The 26,621-nt window shown below is 44.4% G+C and overlaps 1 protein-coding gene across 1 annotated transcript in view; it reads right to left on the bottom strand.

Moving 5' to 3' along the window:
* The window catches only part of TTC29 (tetratricopeptide repeat domain 29), a 168,619-nt gene that overhangs the window by 87,090 nt on the left and 54,908 nt on the right, over positions 1-26,621 (bottom strand). The window contains exons 6-8 of the mRNA XM_068154101.1: positions 21,786-21,998; positions 19,185-19,270; positions 2,638-2,729 (exon numbers count right to left, since the gene is read on the bottom strand). Coding sequence (XP_068010202.1) covers positions 2,638-2,729; positions 19,185-19,270; positions 21,786-21,998 — 391 coding nt within the window. The remainder of the gene's footprint in view (positions 1-2,637; positions 2,730-19,184; positions 19,271-21,785; positions 21,999-26,621) is intronic.

A 26,621-nucleotide genomic window follows, 5' to 3' on the forward strand; every position in this document is an offset into this window, starting at 1 on the left:
CAGGTTTTTCTAGTTTTCTATATGCAGTGCACAGGTGCAACTGGAAGAGCATATTATATGGTATAATCATTAAATCCATTCAACCAGGCCTTTGAGAGTTAAAAACATATATTCTGGAGGAAAAGGACTCCTCGGTCCAAGGAATGAGAATGAAACAGTGCAGAATATTTGTGTATCAAGGTGATTCCAGTTTCCAACTGGGAAAACAGGACTGTTAACACCCACCTCCCCTGACAACTGTCCAATTATGTATATCACACTTGGCCTACTGTTTGCAGTAGAAGTAATCAATAAAGGATGTGGTTGAGTGAACATAGATTTTGGTTGAACCAATGCATGAAAACTTAATCATTTACTCAGAGTGGAGAAATCAAATAGAGCAGAGATGAAACAGCCACTGAGGGGTTTGTTGATTGTGCCACCAAGTTTGTGGGCTAGAGGCTGAAAGTAATAAAGCAAATGGAATCAGTGACAGGAGAAAAATGTAAAAAGGTTTTCCTAATTTCATGAATTAATAGAAATGTTTTGATGTGGTTTTTGGCCTTTTTTTTTTTTTCCTCCCCCCCCACATATATATATTTCACATTAAAAGAAAAAAAAAAAGCCTCTGCTCCACATATAGAACACAGGAAAATTGCTAGGGCATATAACCTCTTTCAAGCAAACAGAAATCAATTTGGTACACATCAGAAAGGTGGTTTTTTTTCTTTCCCCCTCTCTCCTCACTGTTAGAACTTCACTTCTGCCAACTGGCAATGGGTTGGCACACTTGAGCCATTTTTCAAAGGAGGCACTTCTAACAGCACTACAGCTGGAGGTATTTAAAGCAGGCTGGAAGGATTACTGAAACACTTTATCCTGCCCACGACCTGATGACATGATGAATAGGTCTTTCCTCCTCAAAGGCCTAATATTTTATAGTTCCTTCAAAAATCTACATGTTATTTTACACCTCCATATACTCCCTATCTCCTTAGACATCACCTCCTTAAAAGCATAAAAAGTAATTTCCTGCAGATATAGTCATTCATGATCCCCCAGAACAGTTATGATGACTTCAGCAGAAGAGATTACATAGCTACAGCAACTCATTTTCCAGTTTCATGCTAAAATGCCCTATGAGGTTTTTTACCCCTATTAGACTTTTATGAAAATATGCACCTTTTATAGGATTGCTCATGTGATTGAATTGGATGTATAAATCATGTGTCCACGAGAAAGTCATTACCATGGTGGACACTGGCAGAATAAGTCAAGAACATGATGCTATTATGTCAGGATTTTTCCCTGGCAAATGACATGCCTAAATGCACGTGATGGAGGCTTTCAGTTTCCCATGGTCTTGTGGAAATATCTGCAGCAATGATTTAGAAACAAAAAAAAAGAAGATCAATTCCAAAGCCATAGAACAGTTTGGAGTAATTTGGGAGGAGTCAGCCACTTTCCCCTAACCTGTGATCAGGCAATCAGTACACATTAGAATCATAGAATTGTCAGGGTTGGAAGGGACCTCAAGGATCAGCTAGTTCCAACTCCTCTGCCATGGGCAGGGACACCTCATACTACAGCAGGTTTCTCACAGCCACATCCAGACTGGCATTAAAAACCTCCAGGGGTGAGGCTTCCACCACCTCCCTGGGCAACCTGTGCCAGTCTCTCACCACCCTCATGGGGAACAACTTCTTCCTAACACCTAATTTGAATCTACCCATAGTTTTCTTACATTCTCCCCAGTCCTATCACTCCCTGACACCCTAAAATGTCCCTCCCCAGCTTTCTTGGAGCCCCCTTCAGATACTGGAAGGCCACAAGTAGGTCTCCTTGAAGCCTTCTCTTTGCCAGACTGAACAGCCCCAGCTCCCTTAGTCTATCCTCATAGGAGAGGTGCTCCAGCCCTCTGCTCATCCTCGTGGCCCTTCTCTGGACACCTTCCAGCACCTCCAGATCCTTCCCGTAAGAATGGCTCCAGAACTTGACACAGTACTCCAGATGAGGTCTCACCAGATACTTTATAGTCTACCCTGCTGGTTTTGCTGTTTGGGATGTAGTAAAAATAATAATGATATGTATCCATTTCTACTTATCTAATGAATAAATGGGTTTATGGAATGGTGTCTTCCCCATCTGTGAGACCACCTTACAAAATTACCCCACGAAGACAATGGACCAAAACTTCCCAAGAGTGCAATAAATGGAGACTCAGGTGAGGGAAAAAAGTCTTACAGAGACAGCAACTGAAGCTTCAAGGTTTTCTGGTGGTTTGTTTGGTTTTGTGGTTGTTTGGTTGTTTGTTTTGCTTTGGGTTTGGTTTTGTTTTTTAACCTACAAAATAAGCCTCACAAACTTGTGGAAAGGGGGAAAAAAAAAGTACAAGTCCCCAAAATGGGAAGGGGGGGAAGAAGGAGGGAAAGACAAACCGTACTTTACAGGTAAAGAAAAGCTTGGATTATAGCCTCTAAAAAAAATGTGTACCAGTCTAAAATAACTTCCAATGAAGAGGTCACTTACTGCAGGAAGGGCACTACTTAAAATTTAAGCAGTCAGTAATGGGAAGTGACAGACCTCCAGCAATTTAAGTCTTTCACAGCTGAATGAATCTGCCCTGACAGCCAGACAAGGGTGTGCTCACTCACCTACCTTACCAGGATCTTGGTTATAGCTGCATATGCTCTGCCTAGGCCAGCAGAATCACAAAGGGCTTGGAAGACTTTTACCGAGGTGTCCAAAAGCTGTAATGGGAAATTAGGAACAGGAGATGAGGACAGGAAAATGAAACCCAGGAGAAGCAATGCTGACAATTTCCACTTTTTTTTTCCCCCAGTAGAATCATAGAATTGTCAGGGTTTGAAGAGACCTTAAAGATCATGCAGTTCCAACCCCCCTGCCATGGGCAGGGACACCTCACACTACAGCAGGTTGCTCACAGCCACATCCAGCCTGGCTGCAAAACCCTCCAGGGATGAGGCTTCCACCACCTCCCTGGGCAACCTGTGCCAGTCTCTCACCACCCTCATGGGGAACAACTTCTTCCTAACATCCAATCTGAATCTCCCCATTTCTAGTTTTGCTCCATTCCCCCCAGTCCTATCACTCCCTGACTCCCTAAGTAGTCCCTCCCCAGCTTTCTTGGAGCCCCCTGCAGATACTGGGAGGTCACAATGAGGTCTCCTCAGAGCCTTCTCTTCTCCAGACTGAACAGCCCCAACTCTCTCAATGCTCCCTTTTCCTCCCCCTTCTTTGTGTCTGTATGAAACACAAACCTCAAGTTTTCCCCACTTGAACTTTTCTTCTTTAATTAGCTGTAATGGGACCAGGCTTTGGCTCATTACTTACAGCTATTTGAAGCTACTCAATAATGATGAATGAAAAGGGTGGAACTGGCACTTCAACCCCTGTATTTTGGCACTTTGTTACCTGATCTGCAATCTAAATGTCCTCCTCTGGAATTCACAACCTTTAAAGAGGCTGTGCTTTGAAGAATTTCTGATAATCAATAGCTTAAAACAGGACCCTTTGCATTCCTAGTGGTTTGGAATGAGATCCTAATATACCACCCTGACTCAGTACTACTTTATAGCTTCATAACTTAATACAACCTCATAACTCAGTATTATTCTGCATCTTAATATGATTCTTTCTTTCTTTCTTTACACTCTTGCTGTGGCAACTTTTCTTAGTGCAATTCAGATACCCACCCCCCCCCCCCCCCCCGCCCAGAGTGAATAAATTATGGGTTATACATTTAAACCATGCTGGCTTAAAGGCTGAAGATACTATTGCTGGTTTTAGGAGTAACTATTCAGGCACACAGGCAATTTGCTACCACTCATTTGGAATTTGCTCTATTACCATGACCCCTCCTGCAACCAAAGGCTTACAGCTGCTGCATCAGAACCTAGGATCTTAATCTAATTGAAAACTGACATCACCTGTATTGCATAATTCCTCTTTTCATCCATTTCCTTCCACCACCCCCCCCCCCCCCCCCCCATTTTTCCAATGGTGATGACAGGAGAGTGCATATAAAATTAAATCCTGCTCTTTCCTCCCTCCTCTTTGTGGCTTGACCCAACCTATTACACACATGAGAACACAGGAAATCTCCAAAGACTATCTATGGAAATCCTTTTTGCACATTTCCAAGGAAGGAGTAGTGAATGTCATTTTACCAGCTCTGCAGGGGGATGGGAGACACCCAGGGATGTAGGACAGTATCCTGCATGCCCCAAGATGCCTATTTATACCAAGATAAAAGACAAGGCATGTTCTGATAAGATTGCATCCCTTGTCATGGGCAAAGTGCATGGTTCCAAAGAAGACAAACCTGTGTGTGCTAATGCTATGGACATCAGCATTTACACAACCACAGAATTACTGAGGCTGGAAAAGACCTCTGAGATCGTCAAGTCCAGCCTGTGACTACACCACAATCAGAAATTTTGGAATAAATAAACACTTCTCAATCATTTCCAGCTGTAAGGAATGGCTTTCAGAAGGATACAATCGTCTATTTTGAGTTCCTGAGCTCTGAGGAATACATTTTATTTGTCACCCCTCACACTAGACTGCAAGGCAGTCTAGGCTGCTCTATGGAATTCTACAAAAGGAAGAGTTTGTATGTATTAATGTTGGGTAATAGGTTGGATTCAATGATATCAAAGGTCATTTCCAACCTGGTTAATTCTGTTGTGTTCTGACACCATCCCATCAGCTAAATCATGCCACCAAGTGCCACATCCAAGCTTTTCTTAAAGACCTCCAGCAATGGCAACTCCACCACCTCCCTGGGCAGTCCATCCCACTGCCTACTCAGCCTGTCTGTGAGGAAGAGCTTTCTAATATCCAACCTAAACCTCTCCTGGCGCAGCTCCACACCACGCCTCAAGTCCTGTCACCAATTGCCTGGGAGAAGAGCCTGACCCCCACCTGACTATGGCTTCCTTTTAGGTAGCTGTAGAGAGTGATAAGGTCCCCCCCTGAGTCTCCCCATCTCCAGGCCAAACACCCCCAGCTCCCACAGCTTCTCCTCATCAGACTTTCCCTCCAGCTCCCTATCACTGTTTCCACCACTCAGCTTTCCTGGCTCTTCAAGGAGCCCTGTGAGGAGAGGCTGAGGGAGCTGGGGTTGCTTAGCCTGGAGAAGAGGAGGCTCAGGGCAGACCTTATTGCTCTCTACAACTACCTGAAGGGAGGTTGTAGCCAGGTGGGGGTTGGTCTCTTCTCCCAGGCAACCAGCACCAGAACAAGAGGACACAGTCTCAAGCTGTGCCAGGGGAGGTTTAGGCTGGATGTTAGGAAGAAGTTCTTCATAGAAAGAGTAGCTGGCCATTGGAATGGGCTGCCTGGGGAGGTGGTGGAGTCACCATCACTGGAGGTGTTTAGGAAGCGACTGGATGAGGTGCTTGGTGCCATGGTTTAATAGATTAGATGGTGTTGGATGATAGGTTGGACTCGATGATCTCAAAGGTCTCTTCCAACCTGGTCTGGTCTATTCTATTCTATTCTATTCTATTCTATTCTATTCTATTCTATTCTATTCTATTCTATTCTATTCTATTCTATTCTATTCTATTCTATTCTATTCCATTCCATTCCATTCCATTCCATTCCATTCCATCCTATCCTATCCTATCCTGCCAAAAAAGTAGAGATAAAACCAAGGATAAAGCATAGACAAAGTAGCTGAGGCAATAAGTTAGATCACTGCATCTCTACGACAGCTGCTAGAAAGAAGTCAATAAATGAAGTCACACATTCATATCGATGGCCAGGGCTGACTTTTGTCCCAGCTTACTACTGCCCTGCAGGATGTTTCATTCCAAATAATGATGAAATAACAGTGATTAAACCTGCATGAAAGGGAATATGTACTCTTTATTATATATACATAGCTATTGAATAGCCACTTTTCATCTTTCTAGAACATATGCTCTTTATATCTGGATTTCAAATAACTCCTCCAGCTTCAGACACTACATAGAGACACAGAAAAGGACACATCCCAGTGGGAAAGGAGCTGTGTAAGTGCCCCTGCATGCTAGTTGCCTGGTATCCATTTATGTGGAGGAAGCAGAGAGGATTCACCTTACCTATGGCACATGCCTCACCTTCAACATTTGGGATAAAAAGAAGAGGAAGCAGGGCAGGACAAAATGTTGGATTGAGACATAAACATGAGGGAATTTCACCCAAAGTCTTTTGCAATTGCAGAACACTCTTGATTTTCACACAAACTGAAGAAGGATAAACTTGCATGCTAGCAAATCAAAAGGAATTATCACAGTGGTGTTTGCCAGGATCTGCAAGCAGGCTGAAAACAAAGAGGCAGGGAAACTGCCCTGGTGATTTTCATGGCATGTGAACAACCAGCCAAACTATCTGGGTTCCTGTGAACACCACCTAAGAGAATGCACACATTCAGTGGGCAGGGCTGGGGCAGTGAGCTCAGCTCTCCAAATGGATAAATACTAGGGACACATAGCATATAATTCTGATCTGATGGAATTTATAGGCTCCCATGAAAGAAGTTCTGCCTTTAGACACAAATACAGCCAGAAATGGGCAATTTTATATGGATGTTCTTTACTATGAGAATGGTAGAACACTGGAACAGGTTGCCCAGAGAGGTGGTGGAGGCCCCATCCCTGGAGACACTCCTTGATGGAGTTCTGAGTAATCTGATCTAGTTTGGGACGTCTCTGCTTACTGCAGGGAGATTGGACTAGGTGACCTTTCAAGGTGCCTTCCAACCCAATGCATTCTATGATTCTTTGTGAGGCTGTTGTGGCTACAACTAAAGTAAGAAGCTCTGCTTAAATCTGCAAACTGAAGCCTGTTTGTGCTCTAGCTCTTGCACTACCTCCCTACATAGTGGTGAACTTCATGTTTATCTCCTTTGCAAGAAAACTACCAATCAGATCTTAGGCCCAGATTGGCTTCTGAGTTCTCTCAGGCAATGTGAGCCTCCTGAAGTCATGCCATTAATATTAGACTGATATACCAGCTCCTGCCCCATGCCTCTCCCTCTCCCCAACCCCCACCCTTTGTTTGTCATTACTGTCAGATATGTACTTCTTTTACCTGTACACAGAATATGCACACACCTGACTGACATACACTGAGGACTCAGACATAAGGACACAAGGTGTGAAAAGCGTTGCTACATCTGGAGGTAATAGAGGAAAGAGTTAAAAATCCAAGGTATGAATTTCTGTTGAATAAAGAATGTCTATCCAACTCCACACCAAACTAATGCCACTACCAGGATTTTGTTATTTGGGTAAAATTCATTACTCTGACAAAGCCAGGATGAGATAACACTGGTTTATAAAGCTGGACCTTTAAAACACCCCCAGCCCTAGAGTTCTGCTCTCAGCTTTGCACTTGATACTGTTCTCAAACCTGACTGGCAATACATTTGTTTTGGTTTCTGGAAATCTAGCTGTGTTTAGCCATTTCACAGCTGGTGAGCAGTAAAGATGCTTCTGCCTCATTTAAGGCTCTTGAGCATGTATGAGACAATCAGCTGGAACATTAGTCAAAGAGATCACTGGCTAATGATTTCTGACAAGCACTGTGGTTACAGGCTAAGGTCCAGCCTGGCTTGCAGCATCTGACAATATTTTTTCTGGAGCCAACAATAGGTGTTGGTAGACAGAGGATGCAATCTAGTGGGAACACTGGCCTCATACCACTTAGCATCTCTTCAATACTTTCAGAAAGAAAACAAACAGGTAGCTCTGACACTCACTAAGTAATCACTTCCACACAGCCCAGTGAAAAGAAAAGGCAAGGGAGCTGTAGGTGTAGGCATTTTGCAGCTCAGTGAACTCTCTCCCATAGCTCTCTAAGAAATGTGTATTTACAAGTGAATGGCAATCACCAAAGGAACCATGGCCAGCAGATCAAAAGAGGTGATTCTGCCACCCTGCTCTGAGGAGAAATTGCCTGGAGTACTGCGTCCAGGTCTGTGGCCCTCAACACAAGGAGGACATGGACCTGATGGAAGAGTCCAGAGTAGGGCCATGTAAATTCTCAGAGGGCTGGAATGCCTCTCCTACAAGAACAGGCTAAGGGAGTTGGGGCTATTCAGCCTGGAGAAGGCTCTGAGGAGACCTTAAAGTAGCCTTGTGGTGCTTGAGGAGGGCTACAGAAGAGTTGGAGAGGGACTGTTTACCAGGGCATGCAGCAATAGGATAAGGGCCTATGGTTTTAAACTAGAAACATCAGCAAGAAGTTCCTTACTGTGAGGGTGGTAGAACACTGGAACAGGTTGCCCAGGGAGGTGGTGGAAGCCCCATCCTTGGAGACATTCAAGGTCAGGCTTGATGGGACTCTGAGCAACCTGCTTACTAGAGGAGGCTTGGACTATATGACCTTTAAAAGTCCCTTCCAACCCAGTGCACTCCACGATTCTGTGAATGCCAGCTCTTTGCCCTTAGCCACATCCCACTACACTGGGCTGCACTGCTTTGATAAACAAATGGAAAAGAATTAAACCAGAAATGGACTGTTTGGAGACAAAAAAATATATCTGGAGTTGACCAGAACTACTCTTCCAGAGACTTTAATGTGGATATTTGGGTAAAATGCATCATAACCACAAATCTTGGAGCAAGGGAATGAAGGATAGGGGGAGAAGGAGGGATGTAGAGGAACCTACCCAGAGACCTAGCCAAGAGAAACATTAAAATAGAGTACTCTTATTCAAGACCTTGCACAGGCTCTTGTTAGGACATGGCTATCACTAAGGTGTTGCCTGGTTGCCAGTCTCCCTGAGGGCTAACTACTCCATCCAGCCTATGCTCTTCCTTCTCCTCATAGACTTGGCTATCAACTGCACTGTTTACCTTGATGCTCTGTAAGCTTGCATTGCAGTATGTGCTTCAGTTTGCTTTTCTCTGCATCTGCTTGGAGGATTAGAGAAGTCAAGACAAACATTTCACTCACTCCCTAATAGTCTGTCAAGACAAGACCTGGGGTTCTTGGCCTATATCAAGTCCTATTTGTGTGCTTTGCATAATACTCAGAGCCTGTACATCTTGCTTTGATTCGGAATGGAATACGGCTAACTAATTGAGAAAGTTCCTTTCCCTAGAGGGATTTTAAACTTCTCTTGGCTTCCACAAGGTCAGGAGTTCACCCTGTATGCTTCACTTTGCTGCACAGGAAAGCTAAAAGTGATAAAACCAGTACAGATGATTGAATAAACATTAACTTGTGTTCCCAGCCTTCTCATTGCTTCTGTGTTACTGTTCTTCATTCTGTGCCACTAACAATCACATTGGTCCTGATTCTCTACACCTACTCTGTAGGAATGCAGCCATTATTTGCTATACTTAACAAGGGCTGGAGGTGAGGAGAAAGTTCTTCACAAAGAGAGTGGTTAGCCATTGGAATGTGCTGCCCAGGGAGGTGGTGGAGTCACCATCCCTGGAGGTGTTCAAGAGGGAATTGGATGTGGCACTTGGTGCCATGGTTTAGTAGTCATGAGGTCTGTGGTGACAGGTTGGACTTGATGATCTTTGAGGTCTCTTCCAGCCTCAGTGATTCTGTGATTCTGTGTTTTATCAAAAGAAGCAGTTAAAAAACACCCAAACCAACCAACACAAACAAAAGCCAGCCAGGTCCTTCAGAGCAAAACCCTCTGCAAATGTAACAACGAGGGATTTCAGTTTGTACAATGACAACAATTTGAAACCTTAACTGCAAGGGGCACTGCTCTACTAAAAGGCTGTTGCAGTCTTTATTTACTGCAGGCAGGGAATGTTTGCCAAACCAGCCATTGCTGACACATCTCTTCAAAATAAAGCACAGCTTAAGAGACTGGAGTGAAGAAGCTTCATCTGTTACCCTTCAACAGCAATATGGGGGTGGGGGAAGAAAAACAACAAAACAACCAACCAACCAACAAGAACCAAACCAGTTTATGTATCCTTTCCATCCTGACAGATGTGACAATAGCTGGGAACGCTGTGCCTGCCAAGAGCTTTTATCAAGTATGTTGTAACAACTAGTAATAAGTGTAAATAATAAATGGCCACGATCTTATGGGAAACGGTGGCAATACTGAACAATTTTTGGTGCTTGCTGATGGGCGGCTGCTAGCCCCGGAATTCCCTGGCTTCCCAGTAGAGTTTTGGCCTGACAATAAACAACAGTTTAATACTTTATCTAATCCCAGCCAGGAGGTAAGTTCAACAGCAAGCTTTTGCAGATGTTCACATCCAATAATCTATCCATAATTGATGAAACAGGGAGGTCAGATGTAATGGTTGCTACTATTCCAGCAACAAATAAATGGTTATTGACAAAACAAGGCAGTGCGGCGCTGAGTGCTGAGCAGTGACAAGCATGAAACAGTGCTGAGACGGAAGCAGGGATGGGAATGCAGCCCTTCATCTTGAGAATTCCACGGTGTGATGTGTGGCACGAGGGCCACTCTGACACACAAGCAGATGGAGATGACTCGTAAAGGAAAAATGAGATTCCTGCAAGTGCAGAAGAGACAAAGGCAGAGGCGGAGAAAGAAACAAGGAGCAAGGGGTGGACGAGGCTGCAAATTTGGGTGAGTGCAATAATGTGAACTGTTCAGAAATGTTTTTGTCTAGCAGCGCTGTGATCCAGATGTCTGAACTGCTTTTATCACACTGTTGTGTCTACATGAATGTACCTGGCTGTCAGATCGCTGTAGCCTCTTAAGACATTAATATCTCACTATATGCATGTGCATGCTTAAATGCTCATTACTCCTTAGACAAAGCACCTATAAATATTCTGCTTCATGCTTATTAATAACTTTACCCAGGAACAGATATTGTAGTGATACAAAGTTTTCCTGGCTAAAAGCAAACCCAAACCTTTAAGCTTGCAGTGGGGGGAAAAAAAAAGCCCTGCAGAGATAAACTAGCAAGGCACGTAACAAACCAACCAGCCCCAACAACGTAAATGCTTCCCCCAAATCATTGTTTTTTCTTCATAGCTGTATGGAAGTTGAGGAAAAGTTCTCATCCAGCTGGAAAACCTCCCATTGTTTAAGTTTTAACCCATGGAAGGAATGTAGAGGAAGAATTAATAGACTGGGGTTTATTGACTGAATGAAATTTGAGTCGTTTACATGCAAACAGACATCTGAAACCTCCTGCATCCATTTGGGTGCTAAAAGACAGTGGTTTTACAATGTTTACTGGGGAATATTCCAATGCACAACCCAGCAGAATGGAATTGGTGGCCATTACTGCTATATGCAGTCATAAAGATTTCCAGATGGAAATACTTTAAATATTCATATTACTAAAATCACTTAAAGCACCCAGGAATGTTAAATCGATTTATTTAGAGGCCCAATTTATTCCACAGTTTCCCACCAATCCTTTTGATCCGCTCAGAAACGATACATCAGCTGAAAGCAAACCAGCAAAACAAATTGCTTCTAGCAACGAAGCAGCAAGCCCTGGGTTTTACGCTGGCACGCTTCAGTGTTTTAGCTTCTCAGGTTATTTATCTGTCAAAAGATAGCTCTGAAGTTCCTGGAGACCTGATGCCTGGAATCAAGTCCTCTTGTTCTCCCACCTAGCCATCCACGGGGCTGATGATCCAGCAAAGCTGTGAAACATTTGCTCACACCCGAATATGAGTTGCCCCCCGACCCGAAGTCGATGGGAACAGCTGAACTGAAATTTAAACATGGAGCTCCTAAGTAAATTGCTGCAGCTTGCCCTGTGCCAGTTGAGAAGCCAATCTAATTTGGAAAGCTTTATTCTACAGAAATTTCTTTAAAGCCTGTTTGTTTGAGCTCAACTATACCAAGGAAAACAAAAGCTCCAGGATGGTGAATACGTTTGCCTTTAAGTACTGAAATGCTTGGGTTTGTACAGCACGAGTACAGAAGTTTTGTTCACCTAAACGCACAAAAGAGTCTGACTTCTCTAAGTATATTATCTAAGGGAGTCAGAAAAGTTCTTACCCAGGTTTTCAGCCACTGATTACAGCCCTGGACATGAATGTGCAGTTTCACTAATGGACTTACGACTGACAGTTCTTAAGATCTCTCATGCTGCATTTTTTCCCCTTCAGATAGTATAAGCTGTTAACTAAGCCATGCTGTGACTCTCTGTTTCCCTCGATGACATACAGCATGAGGGTTCCAAGTTTCAGCACACCTAAGCTAGAAATCCAATATAGTCTAAATCCACAAAGTAAATAACTTCTGCAACATACAATTGAATTGCTTTGTCCTTTTTGTTCCTAGCCTGTGGGAACAAAATGAGAAACTTGTATCTCAGCAGTATAAAAAAAGCACCACCAGCCCCCCCAAAAAACCCCAACCAACCCACTCCCTCCTCCCCCAAAGAAACAAAAAGTGGCCAAATAAACAATGTCCCCCTCAACAAAACAAACCCAGACACAAACCAACCATGGAAGTCCCAGCTATTTTATTAGCTACACTAAAAGGTTTCAATAAAGTAAGTAGAAAATGTCTGCCCCAAATCAGATCTTTTAATTGACAGAAGGCAGTCATTACAGTTTCAGTAAGCTCAGTCGGGGCAAGTGGACTAATTGTAACCTTCTGTCTCATAAAACTAACACTCATAGAGTCATAGAATCAACAAGGTTGGAAAAGACCTCAAAGATCATCAAGTCCAACCTGTCACCACAGACCTCATGACTAAACCACGGCACCAAGTGCCACATCCAAGCCCTTCTTGAACACCTCCAGGGATGGTGACTCCACTACCTCCCTGGGCAGCACATTCCAGTGGCTAACAACTCTCTCTGGGAAGAACTTTCCTCTCACCTCCAGACTAAACTTCCCCTGGAACAACTTGAGACTGTGTCCTCTTGTTCTCGTGCTGGTTGCCTGGGAGAAGAGACCAACCCCCTCCTGGTTACAACCACCCCTCAGGTAGTTGTAGAGAGCAATGAGGTCTCCTCTGAGCCTCCTCTTCTCCAGGCTAAGCAACTCCAGCTCCCTCAGCCTCTCCTCATAGGGCTCGTGCTCCAGGCCTCTCCCCAGCCTCGTTGCCCTTCTCTGGGCATGTTCAAGTGTCTCAATGTCCTTCTTAAATTGAGGGGCCCAGAACTGGACACAGGACTCAAGGTGTGGCCTAACTAGTGCTGAATATGGGGGCACAATGACTTCCCTGTTCCTGCTGGCCACACTATTCCTGATGCAGGCCAGGATGTCATTGGCCTTCTTGGCCACCTGGGCACACTGCTGGCTCATGTTCAGCCTACTATCAACCACTAGCCCCAGGTCCCTTTCTGTTTGACTGCACTCAGCCACTCTGACCCCAGCCTGTAGCACTGCATGGGATTGTTGTGGCCAAAGTGCAGCACCTGGTGCTTGGAGTTGTTGAATGCCATCTTGTTGGACTCTGCCCAGCTGGTCAAGATCCCTCTGAAGAGCCCTTCCACCCTCTAACTGATCAACACCTACTCCCAACTTGGTGTCATCTGCAAATTTACTGATGACTGACTCAATCCCCTCATCCAGATTGTCAATGAAGATATTAAACAGCAAAACATTAATTGACTGATCAGATACCCACCTCTTCCCTGAAGTTCCAGGAGTTCTTTAAGATTCACAATACAAATAATTTCTTGTACTTAATTCCACCAGTATATTTTGTCAGAGCAGAGTTCACTACCAGTACTAAACCTTCCTCCCATAATTTTGTTTATCCTGCCTTCACCAATGCCTAGCAGCAGTGGGACTTTTTAGACATAAGAAATGTAACCAGCTTCAGAATTGGCTTACTAATTCCAGAGCTTCAAGAAGAAAATCTTCCCCTCTACGTAATCCCTAGGTAGCATCACAACCAATCAATCATTCAGAAGTGCCTACCTTCAAAGATGACTTGGCTTGGCCTGTCTCTTTTTATTCCTTAAATATGAACTAGACAACATTTTTTATGTGAATCCAGCTTTAAGAACCATTTCAAAGTAACTTTAGTAGCAGTGAAGCATCTCGGAATGATGAGCCCTTTTCTGAAGCTGCTATGCCAAAATGCTTTTCCAAGCCTGTGATGCCATTTGCTAAGCTGAAAATGTTTACCTCATTGCCCTCTACAACTACCTGAAAGGTGGTTGTAGCCAGGAAGGGGTTGGCCTCTTCTCCCAGGCAACCAGCACCAGAACAAGGGGACACAGTCTCAAGCTGCGCCAGGGGAGGTTTAGACTCGAGTTGAGGAGGAAGTTCTTCACCGAGCGAGTCGTTCGTCATTGGAACGGGCTGCCCAGGGAGGTGGTTGAGTCATCGTCCCTGGAGGTGTTCAAGAGGAGGTTGGACGTGGCACTTGGTGCCATGGTCTAGTCATGGGGTCTGTGTTGACAGGTTGGACTCGATGATCCTCGAGGTCCTTTCCAACCTAAGTTATACTGTGAGACTGTGATACTGTGATACTGTTAGCCTTCATTACTACACCTGGCCTGACAACAATGGACCGAGGCCACTGCTATTTATACCTTCAGGAATATGCATAAGACAAGATCATCTCCACTGTAGTGGGTTGAGAGAGAAGGCCTAGCTCTCCCTCCCCCACCAAGAGGAAAAAAAAACCCACAGCTAACTCAGTCAGAAAAGCAAAAGGGATGCTATATGTACAAGCAATGTGAAAATGCAGGTTATTTATACACAATATATACAGTATTTACAATATACATAGAGAGAGAAATGTACAGGAAAGAAAAATACAGGAACAAAACTCCCTCCTCCGGACAGAGGAGGGTTCCCCCCCTGTACCCCGCTCTCTCCTCTACCTCCTTCTTTCCCAAAAAGGGTTAGAGAGAGAGAAAAGGCAGTTATTGAGGAAGAGGCCTCCAAGCACATGCAGGATTAATGCTTATCTTGTTCAAGGTCGCTCTGGCTAGTTGCCCAGAAGCAGGCAAGCTGGAGAGGGAGAACAGGAAAGAACTGAGAAAAATTCCAACTGCACTAAAACTTAAAGCTGCATTCTACCAATCTACCAATGAAATTCGTTTAGACCTGTCTTTGTTTACAAACTATTCAGCCAGAGTGTCCCAGCACTGTCCCTTTCTTAAAGGCACAGCCTCAAACGGTCACATCCACCCATCAGGTAGCCTGGAAAGGGAGGATGGTGAGCCAATGGATTCACCACCTGGCCCCTGATGCGTATTGGGTGTGTGGGCAGTTAAATGGAGAAGGAGGAGGCAAGAGGCGCCCCCCTCTTCCTCCAGACCCTTGTCCAAAGACAAAGGAATACACAAGAAGATTTCCTGGGGAACAATACCTGGACACTTACCTAAGGACCATTTCCTGGGGGACAATACTTGGACACATACCTAAGGACTAAAAACCTGTATAAAAAGACTTGAGCGACTACTGGCTCAGGAGAAGGAAAACACAGGAGATGGAAAACACAGGAGAAGGAAAACACAGGAGAAGGAAAACACAGGAGGAAAAGACCTGGACAATGCCACTGAGAAAGATACCAGGACAGAGACGAGAAGGATACCAGGACAGAAATATCACTATGTAGCTTGGAAGAAGCAGGCCAAGAGGAACCCTCTCTCCATGCCCTAAGTTCCACCTGCTGCAACTCATGGAGCTGAAGAAGCTGCCCAGAGGACCACATCTATTCTACAGCCAAAGCTGCAGCACCCTTCCTCTACAGACTCAACATCTCTTGTACATCTAAAGCTGCAGCATCTTTGCTCCACAGACTCAAACTGTCTTGGAGAGTGAGGGGTGTGGTAATATAATTCCTGTCCTCTTCTCTCTCCCTCTTCTCTCTCTCCCTCTCTATTCTCCCTCTCTTTCTCTCCTTCTGATCCATCCACTTTATTTGTGTAATAAATAGTCTAGCTGTTGATATTTTGGCCTCATTTGTGCCCATAACATGGGAATATTCAAAAGAACTGAGTCTCTTTCCCTCTCTGGACTGAGACAAATGTTTAAGGTAAAACCTGTATCATGTAAGCTATTAACATTTTGTGTTGCTTTGTGTCACATTTGGGGTGGGGGTGGGGTGTGTTAAACCATTAGGCTTGATTATAGACCAGATGATATGAAACATACTATGAAGACACCACCCTGCTCCTGAGCCTAATTGGTTTGCAGGCTTTTCAACTTGCACACAGTTATGGTTTTTTTACATCTGAAATCCACTGAAATTAATCACAAATACACATCAAATAAAATGAAACCAATTTATACAGGTCACACACCAAATCAAATTATGTCAGATTAAACACCCAAGTGCCTAACAACAACAAAAATGAACAAATCCCCTTCTCCAACAAAAGTAGCCCTTGCAATACAGAGTGACTGAGTAGTTTTGGTATAAGCAGGCTGCAGCTTAATCATCCCAACCTTTAATTACTGCATCAGATAATGAATATTTTGAACATATGCTTCTCCACCCTGCTAGAAGACATGAATGAGAGAAACAAGTTTTTATGCATGCTACTGTGTGTGCCTGTTGGGGGAGGGAGTAGCAGGCAAAAGGAACCAAGTGGCAACAATTGGAGGAAACTGTGTCTGGAACAGCTGCTCCTTTCAGATTCCCCTAGAAGGAGACTGCCTGAGGTGGACCACAGCACAAAAGGATAAAGGAGATGAAAACTGATGCAAAGCAGGGAAATAACTGCTGAGACCCCTGAGTCTACACCCGAATAGTCCCAAGCTGTGTGGCAAGACCTCTTTAGCATGCTACAGAAGCTGGTGATGAACTACATATTACCATGAGGCAAACAGGCTCCTAGCAGTATTGTCTGCATGTTATGTGTAATGATAACCAGTAGTCCTTGGGGAACAGGATGCAATGATTTCATCTCTGTAAGCATCTGAGCTCCCCTTGGATACAGAGACCATTATACTGAGAACAGAAGGGTAAATTTTAGGCAATGATTTCTAATTGGAGAGTGAAGACAACTTGTGTTTAACGGCGCTGTCAACCACCAATATTTTACTGCTGTCCATATTGATCGCTGTTAAGGACAAAAGGAACTCAAACTGTAGCTCTTTTTTCCCAGTCCCATCACACACAGAGACACTTTAATTTTCTGAATGAGAGGCCTTCATAGGTTTCTTATGTAATATTGTATCATATTATCAGAAGATACCACTGGTTTATAACACAGCATTATTTACACTGAAAAGTGATTGCATTTCCAGCACTGCTAAAAAGATTTTATACCCCTAACACCATGTAGCACTTATGGTTTGTGCTGTAAAGACTTTATTGCCCTTTTAACAAAAATGCACATTGCCTCCCTTACCCTGTTAGGTGTTTTGCCTAAGACTGAAACCAAGAGGCACAACCTATTACACAGAACCCCTCCCAAAGTGCAGAAGCCAAGTAAGCAATACTGAGGGAGCTGAGGGCTCTTTAGCTTGGAGAAAAGGAGACTGAGAGGTGACCTCATTAATGTTTATAAATATGTAAAGGGTGAATGCTGAGAGGAGGGAGCCAGGCTGTGCTCAGTAATGCTCAATGACAGCACAAGGGGCAATGGTGGAAGTTAAGGCATAGCAAGTTTCATGTGCACATGAGGACAATTTTTTCCCCTGTGAGTGTGACAGGCTGCTCAGGGGGGTTGTGCAGTCTCCCTCTCCAGAAATATTCTAGATCCACCTGCATGTGCTCCTGTGTGACCTGCTCTAGGTGATCCTGCTCTGGCAGGATGAGCTTTCGAGGTCCCTTCCAGCCCCTAGCATTCTGTGATTCTGTGAATACTGAAAGCCCTCCTGAGCTCACTCTGTGACTACTAGTGGTCTACTCCTGAAAGAAAAATAAGCCACCACAACAAATGGCCACAAAGAATGACCTCTGTAAAACACATTCATTCAGAAAATGGAGTTCTCCTACGGGAAAAGGTGCAAACAGAAAAAGAAATAGTAATCATCCACCTGACTAATTGCAATGATCATGGATGGAAGAGCACAGACAAATTTATTTTCCACACAGTATTTTTAAGAGGGTTGTGGAGGACTATGGCTTTGGATGACTGCCACAGACAGTTGCTGCTTATTTTCCCTCTCACACTGAGCTATGATGAAACCCTCCACCCAGACGGAATTCCACACATAACACTCTTAGAAATGTCATGAATGGGAGGCTGAAGGGAACCATGAGGAGCTTAAACTGAAGTATCAAAAGAAAGGACTGCATCAGCATTACAGATTTTCACACCAAAAAGTAATTAATATTTCTTTTGTATTCCTGAAGTGGTGAAAAGCTCAACATGTGAATTGCTAAGTCTTCCACTGCTGCTTACAAAGTGCAGCCTGCAGAGTGAGGGAGGTGATTCTCTCCCTCTGCTCCACTCTGGTGAGACACCACCTGGAGCTCTCTGTCCAGTTCTGGAGCCCCTAATACAAGAAGGATAAGGACATGCTGGAAGGTGTCCAAAGAAGGGCCACGAGGATGAGCAGAGGGCTGGAGCTCCTCTGCCATAGAGACAGACTGAGAGACTGGGGTTGTTCATTCTGGAGAAGAGAAGGCTCCTAAGAGACCTTCTTGTGGCCTTCCAGTATCTGAAGGGGGCTACAAGAAATCTGGGGAGGGACTATTTAGGGTGTCAGGGAGTGATAGGACTGGGGGGAATGGAGCAGAACTAGAAGTGGGAAGATTGAGATTGGATGATAGGAAGAAGTTCTGTGCCATGAGTGTGGTGAGACACTAGAACAGGTTGCTCAGGGAGGTGGTGGAAGCCTCATCCCTGGAGGTTGTGAAGGCCAGGCTGGATGTGGCTCTGAGCAACCTGCTGTAGTGTGAGGTGTCCCTGCCCATGGCAGGGGCATTGGAACTGGCTGATCCTTAAAGGTCCCTTCCAACCCTGACAATTTAACGATTCTATGATTCTAATCTGCTGTACTGAACCAGTTTGCATCATTGGTGTTTTATATGAAAACCTAACTAAACAAAAAATGGTTTATGTACCTATGAATACAGTAAAGTCAGTCACATATAACCTGAATTGTCAATTCATGTTATTTCTACAGATCCAAGCATGGAAACCTGGACTCCACCAATTCTGCAGGTTATTTGAGCCACGACTGCTTAATCCGCATGTAACTCTGCCTTCAGAACTCAATACAGTCACAGGAGGTCTGCGAGCCAAATCTCCCCAAGTCTTTTCCACTCCTCAAAACTCCCCAAAGTGCCAAGGGGACAGAGAAAAGCATTGGGAAATCTAAAGCAGCTTTAAAGGAAACTTACTGATAATGCTGTCTGTTGTTCTCCAGCAAGATGATATGCCATGCTTAAGCAATAAGCAGCTTCTCCTTCCAGCTTCCTATCACCTCCTAAAGAAAGGATTACAGTGACAGTTACCAGTATAATCTGCACAAAAGTACTGCAGCACAGACTCTCAAACAACTCACAAATGCTTAATTACTGTAGGCATTTTTCCCCTTCTCCTTACCCTTCCCATTTCCCTCTTTACAAAAATAATATATAGTGGTAATTAAAAATAGAGGCTATGGATTTAAACAGAGTTCAACCAGAAAGTTCATCAGAGAAAATCTCTCTTCCAGTAACTAATGCAGCACAAGCAATTTAACATATCCTAATGTCCTCTGTCATGAGTTTTTTGATGATAATCAGTGTCTTCAGTAGCATCTCTCTCTTCATATAGCAAGCAGAAGTAGCCACAAGTCTGCAGGCAATACAATACTGAAGAGGAAGGATTGATCTAGCAGGTAAGTGGCTGTGCTGCCATCCTGAGGGACCTCAGTAGGCTAAAGAATTGGACCAATGGCAGGCTCCTGAAGTTTGGAAAGGGGAAACGCAAATCCTGCACCTGGGGAAGGATGACCCCAGGCATCAGCCCAAGCAATGGGCTGACTACAAGCTTGGCAGAGAAGGATCTGGGTTTGCTGGTGGACAAGCTGCCCATGAGACAGCAATGCACACTCATAGCAAAGGCAACCAGCAGGATCAGAGTGTTGTGAGAAGAGCAAGAGGTGTTTCTTTGGCTCTCTTCAGCACCAGTGAGGTCACTCCAGGAGTGCTGTGTCCCTTCCTCAGCTCCCCAGGACAAAAGAGATAGGGGATTGATTTCAGTGAAGAAAAAGCTCATGGGGAATCTTATCAGTACCTCTTGGGCAGAAGTAAAGAGCAGCAAGCTAGGCTTTTTTCAGCTGTGTTCAGCAACAGAGAGATGAGGGGCATACACTTAAATTCCATCTGAACTCAAAATATTTCAATGTGAGAATGTTTTCCAGAATGGTTATGGAGTCTGCACCTGTGGAGACACTAAAAACTTAACAGGTTGTGGATGTGTGCAGCCTGCACTAGCTGACCCTGATGAACTCCAGAGGATGATCTTCCTATCTCAGCTATTCTGTGATTTTGCAATTTGTTCTTTATGTTCAAAGTATTTAGGTGTATTAAGAAACTGTTTGCTTATGATAGAAAACTGTTTGTTAGGTTTTGGGGTTTTTTTTTTGGCTTTTTTGGAAGTAATGAATAATTATGTAGAGTGAAAAGATTCTGTTCTATTCTATTCTCTTCTATTCTATTCATATCACTCAAAGTCAGTCATCAGTAAATATGCAGATGATACCAAGTTGGGAGCAGGCGTTGATCTGTTAGAGGGTAGAAGGGCTCTGCAGAGTGATCTTGACTGGCTGGACAGATGGGCAGCATCCAACATGAAGGCATTCAACAAGTGCAAGTGCCAGATTCTACACATTGGCCACAGCAGCCCCATGCAGAGATACAAGGTGGGGTCAGAGTGGCTGAAGAGCTGCCAAACAGAAAGAGACCTGAGGGTACTGATTGACAGCTGGCTGAACATGAGCCAGCAGTGTGCACAGGTGGCCAAGAAGGCCAATGGCATCCTGGACTGCATTAGGAATAGTGTGGCCAGCAGGAGCAGAGAAGTCATTGTGCCCCTGTACTCAGCACTGGTTAGGCCACACCTTGAGTCCTGTGTCCAGTTCTGGGCCTCTCAGTTTAAGAGGGACATTGAGACTCTTGAACATGTCCAGAGAAGGGCAACAAGGCTGGGGAGAGGCCTGGAGCACGAGCCCTATGAGAAGAGGCTGAGGGAGCTGGGATTGTTTAGCCTGGAGAAGAGGAGGCTCAGGGGAGACCTCATTGCTGTCTACAACTACCTTAAGTGTGGTTGTAACCAGGAGGGGGTTGGTCTCTTCTCCCAGGCAACCAGCACCAGAACAAGAGGACACAGTCTCAAGCTGTGCCAGGGAAAGTTTAGGCTGGAGGTGAGGAGAAAGTTCTTCACTGAGAGAGTTTGTCAGCCGTTGGAATGTGCTGCCCAGGGAGGTGGTGGAGTCGCTGTCCCTGGAGGTGTTCAAGAGGGGAATTGGATGTGGCACTTGGTGCCATGGTTTAGTCATGAGTTCTGTGGTGACAGGTTGGACTTGATGATCTTTGAGGTCTTTTCCAACCTTATTGATTCTATGATTCTATGTATTCTATGAAAAAATCAACAGTGCCTAACTAATCAAAAGATCTGTGAGCTGAGCTTCCATCAGTGACCTCACTTTCCATGATGGGCTCACTGGTTTATATCATTATTCCCACGAGGTTGCGGGGTTGTGTTTGGGTTTTATTGTTTGGTTTGGGTGTGTTTTTGTGATAAAGCTTTCAGGAATCTCAAAGATTCTTTGTTGTCAGCAAGAAGGCACTGCTGCTTTAGTGAGAACTGGAAGTGTATTGATAGCATTTGTCTTTGAATTTCATAGGAAATAATCACCCAAACACTTGACAATTTCCACTTTGCTCTCGGGGAAAGCACGGCATGCACATCAAATAAAGGAATGGGAAAGTGTTATTTTTTTTCCCCCCACCTACCTTCTTTTGCCAGTTTTGAAGCTTTTATTAGGGTTTTGATGGCCTGTTTGTGTTCTTTATTTCCTAGCATTTTGTCTGCTAGTAATGTATGAATCCTCCAGAGATGCTCACACGCCAGTGAATTGTAAGCGCGGCCTGCCTCATCCTTCCACGTCGAACCCTGTGTTAGCTGATAAAATGCTTCATAATGCTCAGCAGCTCTCATGATGTGACCTGGAAAAATGTCAGTCAATTACAGGCAGTGTAATCAACAAACATTTTATGAAGTGACTAAACCATAATGATTTTCCTTATTAGAAATGAAATTGCAACCAATCAAGCCCCAGATTCCCCCCCCCACACACCCCTAAATCTTCAATATAGAACAAAAAGCTTGCTGGAAAATGCTGCCAAGCTTCACAAGTTTACCAGTAATGCTGTAATTCAAATTTATCACACTGTGAATTAGCTTTCCTATGTTGGAAGTGGTGTGCTCCCAAGGAAGCAAAGTCAGGATTCCCTGGGAAAGGCATTCATTATAGATGCAGGAATACAGCCTTTGTGGATCCTGTCTTCCCTATGCATAAATAATCACAGTTCACAGTTGTTCCTCCAGTTTCTCTCTCCATAGTGAAAAATCTGTGCTGAAAAAAATTGAAATGTGGAAAACAGAGGTATGAAAAGTGTGGGGAAAATTTGTCTCTATTCGAATAGAGATAAACTTCCAGCAGGAGTAGGGAGGCGATTGTCCCGTGATGCTCGGCTCTGGTAAGACCACACCTGGAGTACTGTGTCCATTTTTGGGTACCTCAATACAAGAGGGATGTGGAGGTGCTGGAGCCAGTGCAGAGGAGGGCAAGGAAGATGTAAAGGGCCTGGGGAATAAATCTTATAAAGAGCAACTGATGGAGCTGGGGCTGCTTAGGTTGAAAAAGAGGCTAAGGGGAGACCTCATTGCTGTCTGCAACTACCTGGAAGGACATTGTGAAGAGATTGGTGCTGGTCTCTTCTCACAGGTAATTAGTGATAGAACAAGAAGGAACACCCTCAAGCTGCACCAGGGTAGGTTTAGACTGGACATCAGGAAACATTTTCCCCAGCAAGAGTGGTCAGACATTGGCACAGGCTGCCCAGAGAGGTGGTGGAGTCACCAACCCTGGATGTGGGTTTAAAGGTCATTTGGATGTGGTGCTTGGGGATATGGTTTAGAGGTGAACCTTGCAGAGCAGGGTTAATGGTTGGACTTGGTGATCCTGAGGGGCTTTTCCAACCTGCATGTTTCTGTAATTCTATGAAATAATTGATGGGAAAAAAAACATTATGCAAAGTTATTTATTCAACAGTTAACACAAGGCCAACTCTGGTGAGTTAAGGTAGGGAATTTGCTGGAACAGTATTAACCACTAATAAGCTAATTATTGAGCCTGAAGTAATACACTTTAAGATCTTCAGATCTGAATTACTCAAACACCTTAAATGCAAAGCAAAGTTTAAAGATCAATTCATTTGAATGTGCAAGAAGCTCCTCCATCCCCTCTACTTTCAGCTGGATTTGTCTTTGTACATAGATGCAAATCTAGGAGATTTCTTTCCTTTCTGGAAGATGGAAACTCAAAGCCTTTTGAAAGGACAGAAAAGCTTTCCCTGGGCAAAATGGGGACAGAAAAGCTGCTGGGGAACAGGTAAGATGAGAAAATTTACAACAAACCAGTATTTTTAAAGCAGCAGCCCTGTGGTAACATCAGATTGCTTTACAAAGTGTGGTCTGTAGCAGGGACAGCTGTGAATGTGGCCCCTCCTGCCCAGTTTGTGTGTGTGATAGAGAAATCTTGCCCATAGGTCAATTGCCATTTCTATTACAAGCCAAAACAAACCAAAAACTATGTTTGTTTAAACATGTTTGCAGTTTACACCTCTTCTGAAACAGGATTTATCCTGAATGGTCACCATTCTGCAGGCTGTCTTTATCATCCTGCAAACCACAGGAAGAACCAGGGAAGAGAAAAGTTGTTTCCCAACAGCAGGAAAAGGAGAGAAGCTTGGAGAAGGACTTGCTTTAGGCATTCCAAGAGAAAAAGGAGGCTAGCTCCCCAGGCCTCCAGCCAACCTAGAGGCAGCAGAACAGCTATGACAGATTCCTCTTCTTTAGATTTGTCTTTCACATATGTTACCCTTTTCTCACCATGCTTTCAACTTAGCAATATAAAACATACCTCTGGTCTTTCTTAGAATTAAACTCATTTTCATATTGAGCTTCTCTGATGATTAAAATGAGTTTCAGCTAAAAATGACAAGCACAAGAAAGTGCTCTTTCTAAGCAACAACTAATTAAATGAGTTTCATAGAGATATAATTTTAAGACTCTACAAGCTGTGATTCAGGTAAGAATCCCAGAGGACATAACAAGAAGTGCTTAAGTGTGAGGTGAAAGAGGAGACAGAGGCTTTCCTCAGTTCTGATCTAGGCTGGGACAGGTATCAGTGTTGAGCCCCATGCTCTTTAATATCTTTATCAATGATCTGGATGAGGGGATTGAGTCCATCATCAATATGTTTGCAGATGGCACCAAGCTGGGGGCAGGAGTTGCTCTGTTAGAGGGTAAGAGAGCTATGCAGAGGGACCTTGCCAGGCTGGGCAGATGGGCAGAGTCCAAGGGCATGAGACTGAACACATCCAAGTGCCAGGTGCTGCACATTGGCCACAACAACCCCAGGCAGAGCTACAGGCTGGGGTCAGAGTGGCTGAGAGCAGCCAGGCAGATAGGGACCTGGGGATGCTGGTTGATAGTAGGCTGAACATGAGCCTGCAGTGTGCCCAGGGGGGCAAGAAGGCATCCTGGGCTGGATCAGGAGCAGTGTGGCCTGCAGGAGCAGGGAGGCCATTCTGCCCCTGTACTTAGCACTGGTTAGACCACACCTTGAGTACTGTGTCCAGTTCTGGGCTCCTCAGTTTAGGAAAGATGTTGACTTGCTTGTTCAGATGAGGGCAACAAAGCTGGGGTGGGGTTTGGAGCACAGCCCTATGAGGAGAGGCTGAGGGAGCTGGGGTTGATTAGCCTGGAGAAGAGGAAGCTCAGGGCAGACCTTATTGCTGTCTACAACTACCTGAAGGGAGATTGCAGCCAGTTGAGGGTTGGTCTCTTCTCCCAGGCAAGCAGAGGCAGAACAAGAAGACACAATCTCAAGCTGTGCCAGGGGAGGTTTAGGTTGGGTATTAGGAAAAAATTCTTCATAGAGAGAGTGATTGCCCATTGGAATGTGCTGCCCAGGGAGGTGGTGGAGTCACCATCACTGGAGGGGTTTAGGAAGAGACTGGATGGGGTGCTTGGTGCCATGGTTTAGTAGATGAGATGGTGTTGGGTGATAGGTTGGACTCGATGATCTTGGAGGTCTTTTCCAACCTGGTTAATTCTATTCTATTCCATTCCATTCCATTCCACTCCACTCCACTCTATTCTATTCAAGACATTGGCCAAAATGTTAGGGGGAAGAAAAAGAAATAAAATAATCTTGTTGGCAGATTAGCTGCCAGGGCCTGTAAGCAGAGAAAGCTCTGTATGTTCCTTCAAAAATATGACATACTTGACATCAGACTGAGCAAACAGAAATGCAAAGCGAAATTCTCATGGCTAGTACGAGCTTTTTAAGGATTCACTGGCAGCACAGGCATCAGGAAACAGATGCAGGCTTTCTAAACCTAGATGAAAATTCTTGCCCATTCTAAAGAGGCTCCCAGTTTGAATTTGGGTTTCTGCCTCACTTCCAGCTAGCTTCCTAATATAAGACCAACTCAGAAGCCAACAGAATCCCAGCTATCCAAGTTGCTAAATGCAGACTTAAGACATTAGATGAAGAGGCAAATGATTGAAAGCTGAGTTGAACTTTTATGTTAATGGCTAGATCTAGCATTTCATCCACTGGGTTACTCAATGGCACACACAAACTCATCCTTGGAGTGCTCCTCAAAGTTTATTGATCAAATGATTGTCCTTTTGAAAGAATATTGCCATACATTTAAGTGATTTAATTTCACTACATGTATAGAGGTTCTCCATCTCCTCTACTCTGCACTGGTGAGGCTGCATCTGGAATACTGTGTCCAGTTCTAGGCCCCTCGGTTCCAGAAGGACCTCAGGGAACTTCTTGAAAGAGGCCAGTGCAGAACCACAAAGAAGATTGATTAAGGGAGTGGGACATTTTCCTTATGAGGACAGACTGAGGGAGCTGGGGCTCTTTAGCTTGGAGAAGAGGAGACTGAAGGTGACCTCATTTATGTTTATAAATACATAATGGGTGAGTGCTGAGAGGATGGAGCCAGTCTCTGCTCAGTAGTGCCCAATGACAGCACAAGGGGCAATGGTGGAAGTTGAGGCATGGGAAACATGAGGAGAATTTTTTTCCCCTGTGAGGGTGGCAGAATACTGCAACAGGCCGCCCAGGGGGAGTTGTGGAGTCTCCCTCTCTGGAGATACTCAAAACTTGCTTGGATGTTGTGGTGGGTTAACACCTTTTTTCTGAAAACAAAAGAAGAAAGCAGGGTGGAGGGCTTGCAGGTACTTTACACTTCCTGAAGGGCGTCTCCCCCCTGGGAAAGCTGAGTCTGTTCCACTCCCCCCTCCCTGCCCAGCAAGGGTATAAAAAGCAGGACCTCATAGCTGTTGGATCTCCTTTTTGGCTCCTGCCTCTGCTGGATGAGAGCTACTGCAGCTGCTCACCTGATCCTTCTCCCTGCTGCCTCTGCACCTCTTCAGAGACAGACTGGTTTTGTATTATTTTTTTTCTATTCCACTCCCATCCATTCTTGTTCCTTGCCCTTGTGAACCTTATTCCCTGTTATTGCTATATATATATTTGAAGG

Source organism: Melanerpes formicivorus, unplaced genomic scaffold, assembly GCF_026170545.1.
Source record: "Melanerpes formicivorus ecotype bairdi unplaced genomic scaffold, bMelFor1.0.p_v2 SCAF_27, whole genome shotgun sequence".
Classification (NCBI taxonomy): Eukaryota; Metazoa; Chordata; class Aves; order Piciformes; family Picidae; genus Melanerpes; species Melanerpes formicivorus.